Source organism: Tupaia chinensis, unplaced genomic scaffold (assembly GCF_000334495.1).
Source record: "Tupaia chinensis unplaced genomic scaffold, TupChi_1.0 Scaffold000425_1, whole genome shotgun sequence".
In the NCBI taxonomy this organism is placed as follows: domain Eukaryota; kingdom Metazoa; phylum Chordata; class Mammalia; order Scandentia; family Tupaiidae; genus Tupaia; species Tupaia belangeri.
Genome location: NW_006159930.1, coordinates 2098403 through 2123196, shown reverse-complemented (window position 1 = coordinate 2123196; position 24794 = coordinate 2098403). Strand labels below are relative to the sequence as shown.

The following is a 24794-nucleotide window of genomic DNA, read 5'->3' as shown; positions in this document are numbered from 1 at the left end:
GGATGGCCACGCCACAATCCCTTCTCCTCCATTCTCCTCTAGGGATCTTGGGCATGCACACACACGTGCCCAGCATGAGTTTAAGCCACCGGGTCCAGTACTTGAACCACAATCAACTATGTGGGAGTCCAGCGACATAGCCATTACGCTAACTGCTGGTCCCCAGGAAACTCTTCTTTATAAGTGAGTGGTATCTGCCCTATTTCTTATATACAGCATGTACATTGAGCTTTAGATGTCATCCAAAGTCCGGTACTGTGAGGGACACATGGAAAGTGAGTCTGGAGCCAGACCTCCTGAATTTAAACCTTCATTCCTCTGCTAACCATCTACGTGACTTTAGGCAAGCTTATCAATATCGTAGTGCCTCAATTTCCTGCTTTGTAAAGCGGGATAACACTATTACTTACCTCCTAAGGTTGTTGGGAGAATTAAATCAACACCTAAAGAATAACAATTTATTTTTCTGTGTAACAGGCATTGTGCTGAAAGATCTCTCATTCACAGAATCTTCGCAGCAACTCAGTGAGTTTAGTTAATATGGAACTGAAGTTCAGAGAAATTAAGTAATTTGTGCAGCGACATTTGTTCGCCTAGTTAGTAAGCCAGAGATGCCATCACCCTGGGGTGTAGCAAGGTGACGTAGAGGGCTACTTTCTCTCTTTTGCCTCATTTGATTTCCTGCCCACAATGGACTCTGCTCACTTACTCCTCCCCATCCTCACTTGCCTCACCTTGGTGGGCAGTTGCCCCAATACCACTTGACTGAGGCTCTAGCAGTGATTGCTAATATTTACTATGTTGAGCTGGAATGGAGAGATTTATACTGGGTTGAGCCCCAGCTTCCTTTCTCTGCCTTCGGAGAAAGCCCTCCATGCAAAAACAAAGAGCATAGGTCTAGGGTCCCATGGCACCCTGAGTTTCAGCTCTGTCACCAGCCAATCCTCTAGGACCAGTTCAAATCTTTCCTCTTGGGGAGCACTTCTCTCTTTCTCTGTCAGTAGAAAATGCTCCTTCTTTAATGCTCCATTATCAAGTAATTGTAACTCGAACAAAGAATAGCCGATATTAAACAAGATTGTTTTGTTTTTATATGTACTAACATGTTTATTCCTTACACCATGAACTGTAAAACATTATAGCTGTGATTGTTTCTTTTACAGGCGAGGGTTCCAAGGCAAAGAAATGAAATAATTCACTCAGGGTAGTAGAATCAAGATTTTAGCCTACGCAAATGGTCTTTGCATTACACTTTAGCATTGACTTTCTTTGTAACTGTAACTGTGCATGTCCACCTTGGCCCCTGGCCCAACTTCCCCACTAGACTGGGAATTCCTTGGACACTGAGATTGTGTCTAATTCTTTGTCCTGTTACCTTCTAGGACTGTTTCTGTCATATAAAGGCTCTTCCTGATGAACCTTGGCTTAAAGAATGAAACTTATCCTAATCGCCTACCTGGACCAAGGCCCCCACACACGCTTTTCCCATTTCAAGCCCACTGTCATCTGTCAGCCTAGCTATCACAGCCCACCCTATCTCCAATAGCGGAGGAGAGCAAAAAATGCATCCTGGCATCACAGGAAGGACCTGAGTAAAAGGTGCATTAATGGGGGCAAAAACAAGCCAGTGAGTGATTAATTTGGCCTCCCCTTCAATATTATGTTTACACAAGTTGATTATATAGCACTTAATTACTAATTTGCCCTACTTAAACCAAGAGTGCTTTTAATTTTTAATGAGATAAGGGGAGAAGATGCCTTTACTTAGTAAGCAGCAGCTATTTTATTTCCTTCTCTTGTTTTGCCCAGTCAATTAATAACAACTCTAAGGAAATGCATCCTTCTCATGAATTTTTTTCCCTCATCTTCTAGACCTCCCAGGTTTAAAAAGAGAGGGAAACAGACAAAAGCTACTTAGAAACAAACTGTCTTCCCCTCTGATCTGACTGGCTGGGCTGGGGAAGGTCTTATAAAACAGACTGTCATGGTAGCCACACATGGTACTATCTGATTTGCAGGGGAGAGTGGGAGTGTGTCTATTCCAAAGAACCATGACTTGGTTGTTACCAACAGTACAGAACACCACATGGGTCTCCAAACAAGCCAATGCCCCTACAGTTCCTTTCTTTCCCAGGTGTTACTATCAAATCGTTTTAAACATCTACCTGGGGTAGCTCAGATACAGGGAAGAACATGAACTTTGGAGTCATGGCTGGATTTGATTGCTGGTTCTGTTCTTGCTAGCTGTTAGACCATGGACAGATGACTTTAACTTTTTGAGCCTTTTTCCTATCTATAAAGGTGAGGTGATAACTTAACTTATGAGGATTAAATATCATCTAAGTACCTTCGCACACAGTACCAAGCTCAGAGTAGGTGCACAAAAATATTAATGTTCTTCTTTGGCAGATAGTAAGGCAAAACAATAAAAACAGTCCTTTTGGAGGAACTCTGCCATGTTTATCAGTATCTGAAGAACTAGAGCTAGGAGTTGAGTTCGGTGTTACTCAAAGGGCCCATCTACAATGTCCGTAAGTAGCTTGTCTCAGAATGTCAACCAATACACTGATTCCTTCATTGAGAGCACTTTGCTACAAAATAAATGGCAAATGAAGTACACAGTGTACTTGTTAACATAAAATTCTTTACATGCTGATACAAGCTCCTTACCTCCTCACAAATCCAAACTATTCTCTGTGTTTGGGATCACAGATTGCTCTGAAATGCCCAGTCTAGAAGACCAGGTGGACATCTTCATATGCTCTTGAAGATCCCTCTCCACCCTTCTCTGCACTTAGACTAATGTGTGTGACTACACTAATGAGCTCCATGTCTTCTGACCATGAGGACAGCAGAAGATCAGGAGGAGGCGACTGGGGTTAATAATGTAGCTCGGTCCTTCTAAGCAGGCCTGCTGCCTGGGAAGTCACTACTCAGCCCTCTGTTCTGGGCTTCTAGTTACTGTACTGTCCCCTTGCTTCTTCAGACCCAGCTGTTACAAACTATAAAGTACTACGTTCTCCATTGTGATTTCTCTACGCCCTTCCCACAATTTCATAGAGTTCCTCTTCTAAACTCTTTAAAGTTATCCTAATTTGGAGGTGCCCTGCTTACCTATAGAAACCTTGACTAAAGCGGTGTCATTTCCATGCTTACCTAAATTGTCCGCACTCTACGATAGAAACTGAGAGACTGGACGGTATAAAGGCATGGAGAGCAACTGTGGAAACTCGTGTCAGGGTGCAAGGAGGGTGGGCAGTAGTGGGGGGAGGGATGGGCAGGTTAAAACATTGGGCAGACACAAAGTATAAGATTATGTGTTGAGGAAGATGTGTACTGGACTAGTGAGGTGTATTCATGCTGGGAAGATTTCTTCTGTGTGCCGCAAAAATGTACAGCGATGAAATGTAAATAAAGCAAAGAATCTGGGGGCGGGAAAGGGAAAATAAATATGAAAAAAAATCTGTCATCATCTATTTTTGATACTAATTTTAAAATAATAGTGATCACCTTTAGCACCAGAAGTCTATTTCCATTTGTGACCAAGTAAAACAATCTTTGACTTGAGAATCTTAAGGCTAGGTCTTGGATTTTGGATTGGCTTTGATAAATCATTTAACTTTTCCTGCCCTGTTACTACCTGCTTTTTTTTCCCTGTAAAATTATTATGATAATAACATAGGAAATTTCCTTAACACTTATTTTTTTTCTTTTAATTTTGAATTTGTCATAGGGCATGTGTACTCGCCAGAGAGAGACAAGGAAAGGAAAAGTGAGAAATCATCCCTGAGGGGGAATGGCCACACTGCAATCCCTTCTCCTTTTTCCTCTCAGGATTTTGGATCTGCGTGTACACATGCCTGGTGTGAATTTCAAGCTGCTATGTCTAGGACTCGAACCATGATCAGCTGTATGGGAATCTAGCCCTTTAAATACCATGCCACTGGGCCTCCCAACACGGTTTTTAACATAGCATGAATTTTTTTTTTTTTTGGAGAGGTATTTTGCTATAGGGCAACCTGTGCTTGCCAGAAAGACAGAGGGACAGAAAGCGTGACATCACCCCCCAGGGGGGATGGCCACGGCACAATCCTTTCTCCTCCATTCTCCTCTCAGGATCTTGGGCACGCACGCACATGTGCCCAGCATGAGTTTAAGCCACCGGGTCCAAGACTCGAACCCCGGTAGACTACGTGGGAGTGCAGTGACATAGCCATTACACCAACGGCTGGTTCCATGGCATGAAATTTTTAATGTTCAAAATTTTCAAAATGCATATGTTTAACAAATATACTCTTCAAGTTTCTAAATCCATGGTACTTTCTTATGGTTCATTGTAGAGTATTAAATACTTCAGTAAAGCAACTATGATTTCTTATTACTTTATTTTATTTTTTTATAATTCTTGGTAATTTGCCTCAATGCTGCAACTCAAAGTCTTTCCTAGACTTCAGTAAGACTCTGTACATTCCATGAGTCTGAATCAATCTTTTCCAGTAATCTGTGTTATAGATGTAGATGTATGTGTGCATGCTCCCATTCTTCAGGGCTATTTTCCCAATTGCAGAATATCCCTGATTTAAATAAAAGGCTTGTCTTTCCTAATCTCAGATTCCATAGCCTACTTTTCTGTATTAAATAGTAAGCTTATAAAGCGTGGATTTGCTATTAATGAGTTACCCTACTATAAAGAAAACACACACACAAAAATCCTAACCTGTTCACTTTGGTTTATTCTAACAAGGACGTGTACCATGAGAAGCAAAAGTATAAATTATAATTAGAGTGAGAAATTAGTTATTTATAAGCACTTGTAAGGTGATCTTACTTTTTTTTTAATTTGCATCAGTCTGAAATGTTGTCTTAAACAAAATCAAGTCTAAGTATTAAGCAAACTTATTTTAGAAATGTAGTCCTAGAAGCTTCCTACATTTCTGAAGACTCAGTAGATGCTTGGCCATTGTCTGCTTTTATAAATGTGGTGCAACTCTGCAAACTGCATTGGAATCAGGAGATTTATAGTTGATCAGAACCCAATATAAATAATAAAAAAACCTATTTGTCTGTTGGGGGGAAAAAGTCAAAAATATATGTTAACCAGGTGTGCCAATAAATAAAGTAAATATTAGGATCAATATCATATTCTTAATTTTCTTAAACTATTAATTACCATTCTAAAGTATTCTGTAAACTTTAAAAATTTATTACTAATATTTTTTATATATCAGTTTTTAATTAGGTTTTTGGCAAGAAATTTAGAACATCAATTTGTGAGGATAAGCTCTATTTATAAGGGCAAACATGGATCACAGGTAGCCCTGGAGCTGAGGAACAGCTTTGATTTGGGCTAAAACCTGTGAGTCCATTGCTTTCTGATCAACCTTGTGCTGCTCTGTAATCTCGTTATTCTCTTTGTTGACTTTCTATGGGACATTGACATAGGGACAGGATACTCAGAAAATTCAATCAGAAATTTGAATCTACTTAATTAGAAACCAGAATCTTATATCTCCAGAACACATGCTTAAGCAGCAAAGGTCGAAAGGCTACTTAAAATGTTGATAGTATCAAGACCATATGTGAAATGAATAGCATTATAAGGAGCCCGAAGATGAAAACTAAATGAAACTAAAATTCACAGTAAGAAACTTCTGTACACAAGGAAACATGAACTCTGAATTTCACATATGTTGGTGGGAATATAAATTGTTTCTATGTATAAAAGTCCTCAAAGTTGACCAAGTGTTTTGACTGAAAAATTATATACCTCCATAGTTTATTTTATGTAAATAAGCTAGGGTACGTGTGCAAAAAGTTAGCCATGGAAATACTGTAGCATTTTTTAGAACAATGATGACAACTTAAATATTGAAAAGTAGGGAACTGGTAAAATATAGCATATTCTACAGGATAAGAAATTATGTAGTTATAAAAACTATAAATGAAAAAGTTTACTAAATATTTTTGGTTGGGAGGAAAAGCTAGAAAACACTATGCATTGTATGAATGCATTTTTATAATGAAAAAAAGTAGGAAGTGATCTAAAAAAATGTACAAAAAGGCAAAAATAATAGAAACTAGAATTTTTTTTTTTTTTAAATTTGCTAACAGGGTGTGTACATTCATGGGAGAGAGACAGATACAGAGAAAGAGAGAGGAAAAGTATGCATCAATCCTTTGTCCTCCATTTTCCTTTCAGAATTTTGGGCACACAAACATATGTGCCAGGTATGTTTTCCAAGGCACTGGGTCCAGGCCTCGAATTGCACAGTTAGCCATGTGGGAGCTAGCCATCTTAACCACCATGCCACCAGCTGGCCCCAAACCAGAATTTTAAATAGTTAAATAATTAAATAACCTTAAATAGGTAATTTTAGGATAGTAAGTTCAGTGTTTTCATACTTTTATATTAACTGGAACTTTCTTTTTTTTTTTCCCACTAGACATGAATTATTGGTTATATTGTAGAAAATGGAAGGAGAAAAAAAAAGCTAGTCTGTTAAGATCAAAAGTACCAAGAAATAGGATATTTTTATACTTCTGAATACCCAATACATTTCAGTCTTTCTAAACATCAAGAAGTTCAAGTTAACTTTACTTTGCCAAACTGATACTTAAGTGATAGCAAGTCAAATAGAACTAAAAAATCACATAAAATTGACTCCCAGAATAAACACAAAATAGGAAACATTACTGTATGCAAAATCCCAGACTTTGCAACACATCATCAGTGATGAATAAAACTGGCTGTCGATGAAGTGAACTTAATGGAAAAGAACAGGAGGAGAGGCTTCGACTAGGCATTAAGCATGTTTGCAAGAACTGGCCTCAAGGGAGACCACTGCGGCCAGCGCGGATAGTTTATCTTGTGGACTCACACTGCAGAAAAGGGGAGTGACCACAGCTCTCAACTGCCTACTCATATGTATTGGTCTGGATGACATGAGTCTGTCTGGAACGTGACAGGGAAAGTTGATGGTGGGAGCGCATGGAGTAGGGGGTTTAACAGGAAGACAACACTTAGTAGGCAGAGGAAGGAAGGTTTTTGATTAATTGTTGATTCCAAGAGCTTATCTTCTTTACACCCATACTCGCCTTAAAATAATTGCTATGTTCATTGTGATCTCCAATCACTGTCTCCTTTGGCTGATTTTTTGCTTCAGATGCTTCCTCCCTGGCTTTTTTGGGGGGAGGAGGGAGGCTGGGAGGTAGAGGTTCAAGATAAATAGCACTTTTGGAATTAAAGCTTGTTTTATATAAATAGCCTAAGGGAAAAAAAAGCTCTTAAGATAAGAAATTACAGAAAGCTAATGACATTGGCTAGAGGTCTGAAGGAAGCAGAAAGTAGAAAGCTATTTTATATTTCTTGCCTTTGCCATTTGATCGGCTTTTATCTCATAAATCACTTGAAACCACATCTTGTTTTATTTATCTACCCTTGCATTTCATAGAACCTCTCTACTTTCTCTGCTTAAAACATATAAACATGTTGATTTTTCATAAGTGTGTGTGTGTGTGTGTGTGTGTGTGTGTGTATGTTTCCAGTTAATTTTCCAGGGAACCTACAGAAGTGTTATGAGATGCTCCCAAATTCTAATTATTTGTTTTACAGGATATTCAGAATTAGGATCATTTTGTAGTGTGCTGGCACTGGGAAGCTGGGAATGGAGAAGTGATGGGGCAGAATGGTCACAGAGGTCAAGACCACATGGATTCTACACTCCTATGAATACAAGGAGAAGAGACCGCACTTACTTGCATTCCTTCTCAGCTAATCAATAACTGAACTTTTACTGTGGGTGCATCATATCTATAATTTGATTCCATGTTATTGATTTAGCTGCACATATAAAGATAAGCATGACTTGCTCTCAAAGATATTTGTCCTCAAGGAGATTATACTCTTTAGTGGAAACACAGTTTGAAAAACTATTAGAAGAAAAACACCTTCTAATAGTTCACCTGGAGAAGGAGAACTCTCTCTGATATTTTTAGTCATTGAAAGTTTATTTTTAGTGCTAATGGGTGGCTAAATAAGTACCCTTTGTGAAATCTCAATTTCAATTTGAAAAGAGAATAGTAAAGGACTGTAAATAAAGGAATGGAGGGTAAGAAAGGGTGAAGGGGTGGGCAGCAGGTGGCATGGTGATTAAGGGACTTAACTCCCCCATAGCTGACCACAGTTCAAGTTCTGGACCTGGTGGCTTACTCTCTCTTTTTCTCTCTCATTCTCACTAGTGAGCACAAATGTCCTGTGGAAAATTAAAAAATAACAATAAATAAAATCAAATAAAAAATCTTTTTTTAAAAAAAGGGCAGGGGAAGAGAGAGAGAGACAGAGAGACACACCAAGAGACTAAGAATATGAATGGATTTCAGAACACGAGGTAGATTCTAGGAATCATCAGCATGTTTCAAAATTTCCAACAGCAATGACCTTGAATGTCACTAATCGCTCCCAACACCCCACCAGAAAATTCCATCTACTGTTTCTCTTTCTACACCTGATAAAAATCCTCCAGAACGGAAATATATAGAAGCTTCTAATCCATTGACCAAAAGAAGGCTTTACTGAACCTAGCTGAAATCATCCATTTATGGACATAGGAATCAGGAAACCCTGTATTGGCAGGTGCATAAACCTTTTCACCATCCTGTAGTCTGGATCCACTAGACTGTTCCTAGCATTTCCTTCACATTAGCAAGATGACTGTGGCTGGGTCCACCAAAGCTGGTCTGTACAGATAGGAAGGAAATCCTCTACCCAACTACTAGATGCATGGTCCATGAGAAGACAAAACATCTGGCTATCTGCAACAGCTGAGTTGTTAGCTCAGCTTTGTTAAAGGATGAAATGGCAAGCACTCTGCAGACCAAGCTAGGATCTTCAAAGTTCAAAGAAAAGATTGTTGAACTTCAGGTTGAAAAATAAAAATCACAAGGTAGAAACCATTCTGTTTCACCTCAGTCCCTCCCCAGACCCTTGAGCTGTTTCACAAGTCTAGGCAGACAGGCTGGCTCCTCTTCTTTGGAGATGAACAAAAGAAAGCCAAGTCTACCATGAATTTATATTTCCAAAGCAGCCTCAAACAAATCATTCTAATACTGGATATTCCTGTGAGGTCGCTGGAGCTTCTAAAGGCTCTTCATCTCAACACTCCTTTATGAGAGGCAGTGCTTCATAAACTGCCCCCACCTCCCTTTTTTTAAAGAAACAAAACTGACAAAACAAGCAAATGGAGACAACAGGTGATACTGACTGAGGACATAAAAGCAAGTGTAAAGCTCAAATCTACAGGAATTCCTTCAGGCAAGAAATGATAGATAAGAGCTCAGGCCTCTCCCAGCCAGGAACTACCTTTACTAGACAACAGTGTCTCCTGAGAACAAACCAGAACAGGCACAGACTTCCCTGGTTTGGAGAGGAGACAATGTGCTGTCTTTAAAATGCTGTGAGCCTTGCAGCTGCTCAAGTCACCAATCCTAATATCTGATCTCTCATATCCCAGATACTGGTACAGAAGATTAAGGGCAGATCACACATAACAAAGATGTCTTTTGGGATTAAGATCAGTTTCAGATTAGGGGAGGATGTGAGTGGAATTCACTTGGAGCTAGAAACTCTGGTTTTGACTAATATACTTATTAATGAGGTGCCATAAATTATGGTATGAAGTATCTGATGGAGCAGGCCTGGTTTAGTTTGGGCTGTGGACTATCTCCTGATTTGTGACCAATAGCATTACTTTTCAGAAAATATAACTTTGAACATTAATGATGCGCAATATCATTTTTAATTGAAAAAGAAAGAAAAATAGAACACCTTAGAAAAGGAATAAGAAAAAGGAAAGGAAATAGATCCAGACTGACCTTTGTTTTGGTTCTGCGTTTGCCTTTACTAACTTTGTAGCTTTGGATGAATTACTTGAGATCTCTCTGACCTTTGGTTTCCTCATATGTAAGACAAGTATAAAGCCATCTACTCTGCAAGCAGGGAAATCATCAAGATTAAATGAGGTGTCTTGGTCTGCTCGAACTGACATAATGAAATACCATAGACCGGCTGCGTAAACAACATAAGTGTATTTTCTCACAGTTCAGGAAGCTCGAAGTCTGACATCAGGTGCCAGCACTACTGTGTTCTGGTGAGAGCCCTCTTTTGGCTTGCCGATAGCTGACTTCTTGTATGTCCTCACATGGTGGAGAGAGACAACAGCAAGCTCTCCGGTGTGTAGTCCAGCAGACCAGGGCCCTGCCCTTATGAACTCATCTGTGTCTACTGACTTCTCAAAGCCCCATCTCCAAATACCATCATGCTGGAGGGGTATCAACTTATGACTTTTGGGGAGACACAAACTTTCAGTTCATAACATGAGATAACCTGGACAGGGCCTTAGGAAGTACCTTTACCATTGTTTGTTTCATCTATTATAATTTACCGCAGGAAGAGAAAGTCATCTAGTTGTGATAACATCTTTGTAAACTGATTCGTTAAAATAGTAACTGAGGACCCATGAACATTTCAACAATAAATACCTCAATTTTGGAGAGAGTACCAACCAGACAATTCATAAAAAAAAGTTAGAAATTCTTCAACTGTATCGTTTTTGTTTAAAGACTTCAATTAAAATCCACAAGTATTCATGAGTAGATTCAATTCCTTAGGAAAGGTATTCATTTCATGGTCATCAATTCTTGAGGGTTTCGGCTATGTAGTATACAAAATATTGTATAAAGATTTGGGGATCACACTTTTGCATCTCTCTAACAGTATATCCTTATGTTTCATAAGTTTTTTGGATCTATGTAGCCCATGGATGGCCCCGGAAGAGGGGGCTATAAAGATAAAGATTACATAAAAAGCACCTAGTATAGTACCTGGCATTATATGAGGGTCACAGTAATTAGAGTATTTATACTGGGCTACTGGTGGAAAGCTTGGCTTTCAGTCTAAACCTTGAGACCTTGGGCAAGTCGCTTAAGCTCTGATACCTTGCATCCCTAGTTGAGTCCTGGAAGCCAGACTTTTTGGTTTCGGCATTTACTAGCTATTTCCCCTTAGGCCAAGTTATTCAAGTTCTTTCTTCCTTCATTTCCTCAACTATAAAGTGGGGTAATAGATTTTTGTTGGAAGTAAATGGGTACAATCTGACCCATAGAAAGAACTCTTAACTTCCCACTGATAATGATGACAGATATGGAGGTGTGGAGCAAAACAGCTAGGCCACAAGAGTTAATGGGTAGTCAAGTTAGAATTTGAGCTCAGGTGGTCTAACCTCAGTGCCTATGATTTAGCCTCTCCACTATACTCATTCCTTACCTTTTGGGTTATTTAAACACTCGAAGCTTCTCTACAAAGTTCCATGTGTGTAATTTCTTTTGCAGTTTGGTCTCTCAGCAGAAACTAGAATGTTTCCTCTTTTTGAAAATAAGAATTACACAACTTATCATGTGTTCTTTTTTGTCTTGGCTGCCAGGAAGCTCATTATGTACTCAAGCACTGCCACCAAATTGTTTCCTTCTTCCTATATCTTTGTTCCTTATTTTTCCTTTTAATTCCTTTTTTTATTATCTTTTTTTTCTTAACTAACATTCTCATTTGTGTTCCTTGTTGATAGAGGCTACAAAGGAATTTGGAAGGTGATAGAGCTGTAATAAGCAAATAAAAATCTGAAAGATATATGAAACATTAAGCGTTGAGCCTTACCTGTCTTACTTGCTCAAAGAAACATGGTCAAGGGGAAATTTAAAAGAAATAATTTAAGAGCAATTTCGCAGGAGAAAAAGAACACAACAAAACAAACCAGATTGACCAACACTAACAGAGGCCAAGTCAAATGAAAATTGCAATAAATATGTCTGAGGCCAGAAGTGTTTGTGCTTTCCCTGGCTGGAACCTATCATTTCTTAATTATATCCTGTGTGTGTTTTGCAAGATGTGAGCTGCTGTCAAGAGGAAGCACAAACTCAGACAGGGGAGGGGCTGTGGCCCGCCCCTTGGTCCTCACATACCTGTACAGAAGCGAAATCCCCCGAGGCACAGGCACCCAGAATAGCAGCACCCAGGAGAACAGACTCCACCTCTTGTGACAAGACCACAGGCATGCCTGCGCAGGACAAAGCCACACCTTGGTTAGAGAGCAGGGCCAGGACAGGGTGGAAAGTCGTATCTGATGGAGCAGGCCTGGTTTAGTTTGGGCTGTGGACTATCTCCTGATTTGTGACCAATAGCATTACTTTTCAGAAAATATAACTTTGAACATTAATGATGCGCAATATCATTTTTAATTGAAAAAGAAAGAAAAATAGAACACCTTAGAAAAGGAATAAGAAAAAGGAAAGGAAATAGATCCAGACTGACCTTTGTTTTGGTTCTGCGTTTGCCTTTACTAACTTTGTAGCTTTGGATGAATTACTTGAGATCTCTCTGACCTTTGGTTTCCTCATATGTAAGACAAGTATAAAGCCATCTACTCTGCAAGCAGGGAAATCATCAAGATTAAATGAGGTGTCTTGGTCTGCTCGAACTGACATAATGAAATACCATAGACCGGCTGCGTAAACAACATAAGTGTATTTTCTCACAGTTCAGGAAGCTCGAAGTCTGACATCAGGTGCCAGCACTACTGTGTTCTGGTGAGAGCCCTCTTTTGGCTTGCCGATAGCTGACTTCTTGTATGTCCTCACATGGTGGAGAGAGACAACAGCAAGCTCTCCGGTGTGTAGTCCAGCAGACCAGGGCCCTGCCCTTATGAACTCATCTGTGTCTACTGACTTCTCAAAGCCCCATCTCCAAATACCATCATGCTGGAGGGGTATCAACTTATGACTTTTGGGGAGACACAAACTTTCAGTTCATAACATGAGATAACCTGGACAGGGCCTTAGGAAGTACCTTTACCATTGTTTGTTTCATCTATTATAATTTACCGCAGGAAGAGAAAGTCATCTAGTTGTGATAACATCTTTGTAAACTGATTCGTTAAAATAGTAACTGAGGACCCATGAACATTTCAACAATAAATACCTCAATTTTGGAGAGAGTACCAACCAGACAATTCATAAAAAAAAGTTAGAAATTCTTCAACTGTATCGTTTTTGTTTAAAGACTTCAATTAAAATCCACAAGTATTCATGAGTAGATTCAATTCCTTAGGAAAGGTATTCATTTCATGGTCATCAATTCTTGAGGGTTTCGGCTATGTAGTATACAAAATATTGTATAAAGATTTGGGGATCACACTTTTGCATCTCTCTAACAGTATATCCTTATGTTTCATAAGTTTTTTGGATCTATGTAGCCCATGGATGGCCCCGGAAGAGGGGGCTATAAAGATAAAGATTACATAAAAAGCACCTAGTATAGTACCTGGCATTATATGAGGGTCACAGTAATTAGAGTATTTATACTGGGCTACTGGTGGAAAGCTTGGCTTTCAGTCTAAACCTTGAGACCTTGGGCAAGTCACTTAAGCTCTGATTCTCAGCTGAACAAATATACCTTGCATCCCTAGTTGAGTCCTGGAAGCCAGACTTTTTGGTTTCGGCATTTACTAGCTATTTCCCCTTAGGCCAAGTTATTCAAGTTCTTTCTTCCTTCATTTCCTCAACTATAAAGTGGGGTAATAGATTTTTGTTGGAAGTAAATGGGTACAATCTGACCCATAGAAAGAACTCTTAACTTCCCACTGATAATGATGACAGATATGGAGGTGTGGAGCAAAACAGCTAGGCCACAAGAGTTAATGGGTAGTCAAGTTAGAATTTGAGCTCAGGTGGTCTAACCTCAGTGCCTATGATTTAGCCTCTCCACTATACTCATTCCTTACCTTTTGGGTTATTTAAACACTCGAAGCTTCTCTACAAAGTTCCATGTGTGTAATTTCTTTTGCAGTTTGGTCTCTCAGCAGAAACTAGAATGTTTCCTCTTTTTGAAAATAAGAATTACACAACTTATCATGTGTTCTTTTTTGTCTTGGCTGCCAGGAAGCTCATTATGTACTCAAGCACTGCCACCAAATTGTTTCCTTCTTCCTATATCTTTGTTCCTTATTTTTCCTTTTAATTCCTTTTTTTATTATCTTTTTTTTCTTAACTAACATTCTCATTTGTGTTCCTTGTTGATAGAGGCTACAAAGGAATTTGGAAGGTGATAGAGCTGTAATAAGCAAATAAAAATCTGAAAGATATATGAAACATTAAGCGTTGAGCCTTACCTGTCTTACTTGCTCAAAGAAACATGGTCAAGGGGAAATTTAAAAGAAATAATTTAAGAGCAATTTCGCAGGAGAAAAAGAACACAACAAAACAAACCAGATTGACCAACACTAACAGAGGCCAAGTCAAATGAAAATTGCAATAAATATGTCTGAGGCCAGAAGTGTTTGTGCTTTCCCTGGCTGGAACCTATCATTTCTTAATTATATCCTGTGTGTGTTTTGCAAGATGTGAGCTGCTGTCAAGAGGAAGCACAAACTCAGACAGGGGAGGGGCTGTGGCCCGCCCCTTGGTCCTCACATACCTGTACAGAAGCGAAATCCCCCGAGGCACAGGCACCCAGAATAGCAGCACCCAGGAGAACAGACTCCACCTCTTGTGACAAGACCACAGGCATGCCTGCGCAGGACAAAGCCACACCTTGGTTAGAGAGCAGGGCCAGGACAGGGTGGAAAGTCAGCAAGCAGTGCTAGTAGCCAAAATGCCTGAAGTTAAGGCTGCAGCAAGAGCCCCCTTTCTGCCCCCTACCATTCTCAGTTCCTTGGGATTACCTGGTTTAAAGTATTTCAATGCCTGTGTCAGCTGGGGCAGCAGCCAACAGCCCCAAGGGAGCCAACACCATATAGATCACTCATGAGACCTGGGTTTTCCAGGTTCCTATTAAGCTGCTAGCTGCCATTTAGTTCAAGTTCAGCTCAACGAATACTAATTGACTACTTTGCTGGGTCCAAGAAACACTGAGATGAATCAGACTGTGTCGACACAAAGGGGAGACAGATGATTAAGAGAGAACGGTCCTACAGGGGCTGGTTCTCCGAGATGTACTACGAAGATCAAAGTGGTAAGAGGGTGGCATTCATCCTTCCAGCACTTTTCCACCTCTCAGAATTCAGAATACAGGGTCCTGCCACCGGGACCTGGTCCCTCTTCCCTTTCCAGTCTCCTCGTCTCTGCCCAGCTCCATGGCCCTGGATTCCTTGCCTTTTCTTGGGTTTGCTTCAGGGCCCTTGCTTGAGCTAGTCCTCCTCTGGGGTACTTCCTCCCAGATGCCCATGTGGTAACTGCCTCCCGTTCCTTCCTGTCTTTGTGCAAATATCACCATCCCATTGAGCACTGCCTGACCACTAGATTTAAAATCATCACTTACCCTCAATACCCCTGAACCCCTTCCCTATTTTACCTACTTACCTTGTTCAGTGCCTATTCTCTCTGCTAGAGCTAAAGCTCCAGGAGTGGTGGGACTCTGTTTTGTCCTCTACTGTATCCTGGGTATTTAGACCAGTACTGAGCACACAGTAGGTGATTAACTTATGAAAGAATGAATTTCCAGTGTGTGAAAGGGAGTGATCATCACAGTGGAGATGAGGCTCTAGCAGGTGTCTGAAGGTGAGCATGGGCACACTGGATAGGGAGAAGTCCTCCACATGCCAGCTCCCAGGACTTGAGGGATTATGGCATATTTAAGGGTATTAGAAATAATTTAGAATTCTTGAAACTGTAACTTAAACATCAATCTGCTAATCAGGAGATGGCAGCAAACTCCACAGACATTAATAAACTCTGTGGCATAAAATCTTTCTCTACTCAAGACAAAAAGAGTTATTTCCAAAGATTGCATTTCTTCTCCTTGCTTGTTTGCAACCTAACTCATTTCCTTCCTCCAGAGTAGGGTCAGCTAGGTCAGCTGTCTCGGCCACCCCCAGAAACAAGGGTATAGGGAATAGAATTCCCATACATGTCCTGGAGGACTCGGAAATATCAGCCCTCAAACTGCAGAGCCATGGCTTGAGACTTGGTGACAAGGTGTCAGGTGGAGGGGAGCCCCTGGGAACAGTTGGTGCCTGGGTTTGCTTCCTGGTTCCAGTAGTTCTGTATCCTTCAGCAAATCACTTAAACTCTTTTAGCTTTGGTTTCCCCATGTGCAAAATGGGCACAATCTTAAGACTTCCCACGCAGGTGTGTTGTGAGGATATAAATGAGAGTACGTATGTGGTACCCGGCATGTTCCCAGCCTACGGTCCACCCTGGAGATATGGTGGTTCCTACTACTTGGATTCATACTGATGGTGAATGAAGCCTCTCTTCATGCACCTCATGGGCTGGAAAGTGGAATAGTGGGGGAGAACAGGGCAGGTTCCCATCAGCCATGCCCAGATGAAGGACAGACACTCAGTCACACTGATAGGCTGTGTCAGTCCAGTCATAAGGGGCACTGCAAACCTCCTTAGGATCTCAGGGACCTTGTGGATGAGAGTGTGACTGTGACCAACTAGATTTCCCCATGGACGTAGGCCTTTTAGAAGACAGTACTTCCGAATGCCATTTGCCTCCCAGTCCCTTCGGAGCCTGCCAAGAACTTTCTTAGTTCTGAGCAGGGGAACCACTCACAAGGTCTCTTTCCTTGGAAACCAGAAGCCAGAACCTGGAATACTCCATCAGCTCTCAAAACGCTGCCCAAAGCACTTTGGAGCCAGGCTGCCACGGCCTAGCAAGGTACCTAACCTGTCTGTGCCTCAGTTTTCTCATCTGCACCATAGAGTTAAAATTCTTCCCACCTCATCAGGTTGCTGTGAGGATTAAAAGATGTAAGGATAGCACGTAAAGTGGTGCTTAGTTTAGAGAATGCAGCAACTTGTATCAGCTGTTTTGATTCTAAAAACTTTCCTATTCTCTTAAGTCTCTCCTCAGCCCTAATTCTCTGGGTGGAACCAATCTACTGCTTTTATTTGCCCCTCAGACTAATCCCACTTCTTCCCACCCTCACCCTGCTCTAAGATCTAGAGACAGGCCCATGTGGACCAGAACCTGGCCCCTTGTCCTCTATCTACATCCTTGACCAAGCTCATGCTGGGAGGCCCTCTTCATATAGCCCCTCAGTCTTAGGCTAGGTACCACTCCCTGCGCTCACCACGAAATCCCAGGGAGGGAAACACTATTTGCAGTCCCAGGGCACTTTCTGGTTGCCTGGGTCTCCCTAGGACCTGCTCCACACCTGTAAATTGACCCCTTGTTCAACTTTCTTCTGGTAACCCAATTTGGATGTGAACCGGTTCCGGTCTGGACCTGATTGACACTGACTCTGTCGTCTGGGTCCCCACTCTACTCTGCTCACCTCGGTTGAAGGTTCAAGGACATGTTCTGTGTTTTATAATAAACCTCCTGGTAGGGCATAGCTGTTCTTTATATCTCCATGCTAATGCCTGGCCTGTGGATGGCGGATATGCTCAGAGAATGCTTTCCAGTGAATAAATGAACGAATGAATGATTAAAATGATGAGTAAGACAGGAAGAGGGAAACCCCTACTGAAACTGCCAGTACTAAAAAACAAAATTTAGCAGAAAGAACATTCAGTCCCCAGTCAGTGGGGGAAACCTACAATTACTTAGCACACACCAAGTATTTCTTGAAACCACAGTTAGCTAAATGGCTGGGATACAAGGAGGTTCTTCCTGCTCACGTAGACGACTTCTTGCAAGTTGGCAAAGCCCCACTTTCCTTGCTTGCATAGAGCAGGCTGTTCCCCACATGGAAAAAGTTCACCTACAAATTAAACAGCTTTTTTTCTTGAACATGCCTACTTCTTTTTGGCATGGGACTGCCTGGAGAGAGGAAGGGAGCTACGGTTTATCGATCACGTACTCTGAGCCAGGCACACTGCCTTGCGCTCACAAACTCATGAGAACATTCATTCCATAGCATGATCTACATGTAGGACATGAAAATATTAGGTTGTCAGAAAACTCATGACATATTTTTCTATGGTTTTCCATGCAAAAGAATGTCATGACTTTCCTGACAACCCACTATTTCTGCATTCCATAAGAAGGAACTGAGGCACAGAGGGCTAAAGTAACTTGCCCAAAGTCATAGTGCTGGTCTCCTGCTAAAGAATTTTCAAATTCTGGGACCAGCAGTTAGCATAATGGCTATGTTGCTGGACTCCCATGTAGTCAACCACGGTTCGAGTCCTACACCTGGTGGCTTAAAACTCATGCCAGGCACATGTGCGTGTGTGCCCAAGATCCCGAGAGGAGAATGGAGGAGAAGGGATTCCTGGGGGGGGTGATTTATCGCTTTCTGTTTCTCTGCCTCTCTCTGTCTGTCTGATGAGCGCATGCACCCTATGGCAAAAACCTCTCAAAAAAAAAAAAAAAAAGAAAAGAAAAAAAATCTTCAAAATCTGGGCCAACCAGTGGTGTGATAGTTAAGGCAGCTGGTTTCCACATCCTCAACTGTGTGGTTTAGACCCAGTGGCTTGGAAGATATGTAAGGTGCATGTGTATGCATGCCCAATATCCCAAGGGGAAAATGTAGGAGAAGGGATGGTGGGGTGGCCATTCCTTTTGGGGAGGGAGGAGTGCTTTTTCACTCTCAACCCCTGTCTCTCTCCCTCTCCAGTGAGTGCACATACCCTACAGCAAATTAAAAACAAAAATTTCCAAATTCTGTTGCATTTTTCACATGTATTCCTGAGATTCATGTACCCAGTCAATGGTCCTCTCTAAATCTTTCTTTGTAGGAAAACCAGCATAACCACAATGCTTAAAGGCACCGAAGATACTACCTATATGCTAGCTGGTTGTGAATGTGCTTTTCACAGGGACAAATGCAAATGTGTTCTTTTCTCTGAGTGCTGGGTGAAGGAGAGGAAGAAGGCCACTTTGCCTGGAATGTGAACTATTTTATCTGATGCATTAATGAGTTTAGCAGAACCCAAGGCATTTGAAGGCAGATGCACTTTGCCATCACTTGTCAGTCACAGGCTTCCAAAAGCAAAGGAATTCCAGGCCAAAAAAAGGTCCCTTTGTCTGGAACTGTAACTGGTTCATTCTTACAGACAAAGGGTCCAGTTTCAATCCAAATCCAAATAACGATTAACAGCCCTTTCATTCAATAGCTCAGAGAAGAACAGTTTCCACAGAACTTTCTGTGAAGCTGCAGCACCCCCTGCTTCTGAGTCAGCGCAGGGACCTGAGGTCTGGAAGATGACCCATTTACACAAAGGCCAGAGTTGCAGTGCCGAGTCAGCGCCCAGGGTCACTCTGGGCTGCCTGCTCCTGGGGGGCCCTGTTTTCCACTCTTATTTCCTCTGGTCATGTGTTGCACAAAGCTGGCTTCCATCTTCCCTCCTACATCCAGGTGAGAAGTCTTTTTGGCTATTGGAAGACTGGAAATTGGGGTCTGCCCATGGTTGGTGGTTGGGGCAGCTTTGTAGTTTGAGTCCTAGATCACATGGCTTGAGAAACAGGCAGGGCACATGTGCATGTATGTCTAAATTCCTAAAAGGAGAATGAAGGAGAGGGGACTGAGTTGTAGCCATCTACCCTGGCGGGGTGGGGGTTCTTTCTCATTTTCCTTCTCTCTCTCTGATAAGTGCACATGCTCTATAGCAAATTAAAAAAAGAAAAAAAAGCTGGAAATTGAAAAGTCACAGATGAAATGATAAGTTACTGTTTTTTCTCCTGAGGAAAATTTAAAGGTAACCTGGGCTCCTTTTCGTGCCTTATCATTTTCTGCTTCAGAAAGGCCTATTTCCGTAGGTTTTGGCACCTCGGGGAAGGAGAGATTATCCTCAGATGATTACAAACTGGACAGACTGTCAAGAATCCTGGGTCATACAAGATTCCAAGTTACAGTGGGCCCAGACATACCTGGTTACAATCTGGGTCGATTCACCTGGCTCCTTGACTTTGGAAAGTCAATTTAATTCACCTCCTTGGTCCTCAGTTTGCTTGTCCATAAGGCTGTGGGCACCAACTTCTATCTTTTGGAGGCATGTGAGGATTAAATAAGTGTGTCCAGAGTGATTTCCACTGACACACGATACATGTGCTTGGTTAACGGTAGGTCTTTCTATACTTCACCTACTCATAGATCTACTTTGAGACCGTGTTTCTCTATAAAGTCCTCTGATTTACGCCTCAGTCTATTTCACTCTGAAGTGGGTATTAATTAACTTATGTTAAGTGCACAAAGTGCAGGAATCAGCTATGTCCGCAGTGTTGGAGAAAGCTCTCACCTGCAGTAATCTGCCTGGCTTGGAGGGCAAAGGGCAATACAATGAGTCAGAGAGAAGGGCAGAGGTAAAGAGTGCGGGGGGTGCGTGGGGGCCAACACAGGGTCATGATGAGTGGAAGCCAAGGTAAGGAGGGCACACTTCAGGCTGGAGTAGGGACTGTTCACAAGGTCCAATGCCCCTCATTTCCAGGGTCTGATAAGTGCACATGCTCTATAGCAAATTAAAAAAAGAAAAAAAAGCTGGAAATTGAAAAGTCACAGATGAAATGATAAGTTACTGTTTTTTCTCCTGAGGAAAATTTAAAGGTAACCTGGGCTCCTTTTCGTGCCTTATCATTTTCTGCTTCAGAAAGGCCTATTTCCGTAGGTTTTGGCACCTCGGGGAAGGAGAGATTATCCTCAGATGATTACAAACTGGACAGACTGTCAAGAATCCTGGGTCATACAAGATTCCAAGTTACAGTGGGCCCAGACATACCTGGTTACAATCTGGGTCGATTCACCTGGCTCCTTGACTTTGGAAAGTCAATTTAATTCACCTCCTTGGTCCTCAGTTTGCTTGTCCATAAGGCTGTGGGCACCAACTTCTATCTTTTGGAGGCATGTGAGGATTAAATAAGTGTGTCCAGAGTGATTTCCACTGACACACGATACATGTGCTTGGTTAACGGTAGGTCTTTCTATACTTCACCTACTCATAGATCTACTTTGAGACCGTGTTTCTCTATAAAGTCCTCTGATTTACGCCTCAGTCTATTTCACTCTGAAGTGGGTATTAATTAACTTATGTTAAGTGCACAAAGTGCAGGAATCAGCTATGTCCGCAGTGTTGGAGAAAGCTCTCACCTGCAGTAATCTGCCTGGCTTGGAGGGCAAAGGGCAATACAATGAGTCAGAGAGAAGGGCAGAGGTAAAGAGTGCGGGGGGTGCGTGGGGGCCAACACAGGGTCATGATGAGTGGAAGCCAAGGTAAGGAGGGCACACTTCAGGCTGGAGTAGGGACTGTTCACAAGGTCCAATGCCCCTCATTTCCAGGGGCCACCAGGGATAGGTTGTGGGAGGGGACACCAAACTCCAGGAGGAAGCAAAGAACATGTGGGTTGAGGGTACCAGGTCCACAATGAGGGCAGGTCCAAGCCAGCCTTTGTGACACTAGCTGACCTTCCATCAGCGGGTCCCGTCTTGAGGCCTGGGAGTTCTACGAAGGATGCTGTTCTGCCATTGTCTGCGCATAGCACAAGGGGCTCAGTCTATTCCTCTGGACTTTCATCTCTATTATGACTCCTGATTCTTATGAGCTGAGAAGGAATCACAGGATCTTAGGGTCTTAGGGCTCAAATCTTCAGTCTGTAGCCAGACCCCAGCTCTCAGAGCATCTTGGCTCTGTATTGTTTCTTCATGACAGCTTCCTTATCATTCCTTCCAGACCACATGTTCTGAGCTTTCATAAGTCCAAACTGGGTGAGGTGCCCACTCTGTATCCAGCATACTCAGTGCTTTCCTCACTCAGAGTTCTTGTCATACCACATGGAACATGACCATTTGCTGTTTGCCTTCCTCAGCAGACCTGGAGCTCCTCAGGGGAAAGCCTTACATCTTACTCAATCTGCATTTTCAATGTTCCCCTCAGTGCCTGGATCAGGGAGGTACTCCAAACATTTACATATATGCTTGGATTAATATCTAGTCCTTGCTGCTCTCATCTCATCTCTCACCATCACTCAATAGTTGGAGATATAGAGAAGTCACTTTCCTGATCATAAATATGAAGACTTCATAGTTACCTTAATAACTTGACATACCACCTATATCTTCCTGTTCCCACTTTGACCAGAAGTTGGCTGTGCTCATTTTGTTGCCAAGCTTAAAATGACCTGCTGTGTCTTCCACCCCAGACTTACCAGTAATGTCTGCATGCATTTGCACGAAGAGGGGATTTTTGCTCAGGCCTCCACACAAGAAAAGTGTACTGATAGAATGTCCTGCTGTCTCCATGGCCTCTATAATGAAGCGGGTACCGAACTAAAGGGAAAAGCAGAAGAAAGCATCAGTATGGCAGCAAAGATAAACAAAAGAGAACATTTATTTACACTGGCCTGGACACTGCACTGAGAGCCTTATATCCACTATCTCAGAAAGCTAAGACGCAGAGAGGGTACATCGCCTATGATCACGTTGTTAATTACACTGCACAGTGGAAATGCCAAGCTGGGACTGCCTGACTCCAAAACCCTCCAAATTACTACATCACTTGCTTCTTTCAGTAGCTATCAAGCACTGACCAAAACAATTGGCAATGTTAACAGAGTTAATATTAACACCGTTCATTTAAGCAAATATTTGACCAGTGTCTATTGTGGCCCAGATCCTCCGTTAGGTACTGAGAATGGAGCGATTGTAACACTGTTATGAAATTAAGTCAATGGCATCTGAGTCAGTTTCCCTTAGTAAATGGGGAATAAAAACAATTTTCCTTAGAAAAGGCACCCCCCCCAAAAAAATAAAAAATCTAGCAACATAAACAGGAAAGAGATTTCTAATGGATAAAGAAGGTGAGATACCAAGTTTCAGGCTTGTGAAGAACTAAAATTATCTTTGTTATCACCTAAAACCACATAGTGCTTCTCAAATAATAAGACTTTGGAGCCAGAATCCATTTCCAGTCAGTTGTTAACGACCTGGGATGACTAGAAATCGCATGCCCTGGTTGGTTCAAGGCTTCAGTGTATTTTCAATTCAGCCTTTCTATCTTAATATCTTTCTAAAAAACTTTATCCTCATCTCTGTCTGGCTAAATTTACTAGACACAGTAAAAACCACTAATAGTTTAAGAAGTGGACACAGCCGTAGGGTCATTTAGATGAACCTGAATGCCTGAATTTGGAAATCTTTAGTTAGCTGGGATTTTTGAAGAACTGAAAATCATTTTTTTTTTAAGTTCAAAAAATGACAAGTTCAAGAATCATAATTTATTTGGGGTAAGAATTAAACACAAAAAGATGAACTGTGATGTGGGCTTAAGGAGGCAGCCATGTGGTGATGTTTGAGAAAATGGTTCCAGGACATATGAGGAAGAGGACCTTTTTTTTGGAGAGGTTTTTGCTACAGGGCACGTGTGCTTGCCAGAGAGATAGAGAGAGACAGAGAGACAGAAAGCAAGAACTCATCCCCCAGGGGGGGTGGCCACACCACAATCCCTTCTCCTCCATTCTCCTCTTGGGATCTTGGGCACACACGCACATGCTCCTGGTGTGAGTATAAGCCACCGGGTCCAGGACTTGAACCACAGTTAACTACATGGGAGTTCAGTGACATAGCCATTACGCTAACTGCTGGTCCTGAAGAGGACCATATTTGAAGGATAGAGGGCCACTGAAATATTTAGACATGGGACAATTCTGGAAAATGGCGAAGTCCTAGGTATGGACATGGGAGTGAATTGCTGAATGGAGGGAGAAGGTCAGGTGAGATGAGAAGGATGCGGTAGGCCAGAGTGCCTCCATAGATGGCATGGCCACCAGGAGGAAGAGGGTTTGCACTGGAGAGAGGATAGTAGGTTTTAGTGAAAGTGTGACTGTTGCTGGGAAGTCAGTACCTGAGTGCACAGAGGAGAGAAGTACAGCTTGAAGGCAAGAAGGAAGAGAATTCTGGTCAAGGTAAGGGATAGGATTTAGGAGGGCAACAGGAGGTTGTTCTGACCCCAGACCCAGAGAAGGTGGGAGGCAGGGCAAGTGACACCTCCTCTGGCAGGGCTCTCTAGTGAGCTGTCTCTCCTGAGAGAGGGAGTGGTCAGTGGGTGATCTGGGGACCACAGGATAGGAATCCAATTGACTGGGAGTACATGATGATGGATGGGGCAGTACAGGAGCAAAGGGCACAGACGTTCCAGACTTGAGATCTTCAAGATATGCTGAAGCTATTCGTGAATCTGGGAAAAATATGAATTAGGCAAAGCTTGGGCCGCTAAAAATCACCCACAGATGTAATGTGTTTAAAAAAATTAAAACATGTTGTACTGTAAGATCCTGCTTACTGACAATGGCTGATTACCCCCAGATGTTCTTTTGTAAACTTTTTTTGTACTGGGGGAGGGTCATGAACCCTCTTGAGAGAACGATAAAACCTATTGATATCTCCACCCCCAAATCACAAACAAAACAGTATAATTTCTAGAGGTCAACCTTAAGTCCCAGAGGTCATTTCAAGCCAGTGGGTCTCAGGCAACTAGTATAATACTCCAGGATGATAATAGTTGGGGCCTGAGTTGTGACTTAAAAAACAAAAACAAAAACCACCAAAAACCTAAGGTCATCCAGGCATTTCACCTATTTCTTGTACATAGACTCTCTAATTCTTAATTTTTGAAAGGGAATGATAATATTATATCCTTGGGAGAAGCGGGTGACATGGTGGATGAGGGTGCTGGACTCCCACATGGCCAACCATGGTTCGAGTCCCAAACCTGGCAGCTTGCTTTCTTGCTTTCCCTCTCTTTCTCTATCTCACTCTCTCTCTCGCTCTGTCCCTTTCTGGTCAAATTAAAATAAATAAAGTTAAA

The 24794-nt window shown here is 41.9% G+C and overlaps 1 protein-coding gene across 6 annotated transcripts in view; it reads right to left on the bottom strand.

The window, feature by feature from the left end:
* FGGY (FGGY carbohydrate kinase domain containing) overlaps positions 1-24794 on the bottom strand; it is a 443688-nt gene that overhangs the window by 72727 nt on the left and 346167 nt on the right. For 4 of the 6 annotated variants that reach the window (XM_014590284.2, XM_014590286.2, XM_027774370.1 and 1 more), the window contains 2 exons: positions 22138-22258; positions 14462-14616 (listed from right to left, as the gene is read on the bottom strand). In XM_014590284.2, coding sequence (XP_014445770.1) covers positions 14477-14616; positions 22138-22258 — 261 coding nt within the window. In that variant the 3' untranslated portion in view covers positions 14462-14476. Of the gene's footprint in view, positions 1-14461; positions 14617-22137; positions 22259-24794 lie in introns of those variants that run through there. The other 2 variants (XM_006154914.3, XM_014590285.2) reach the window with 2 other exon arrangements.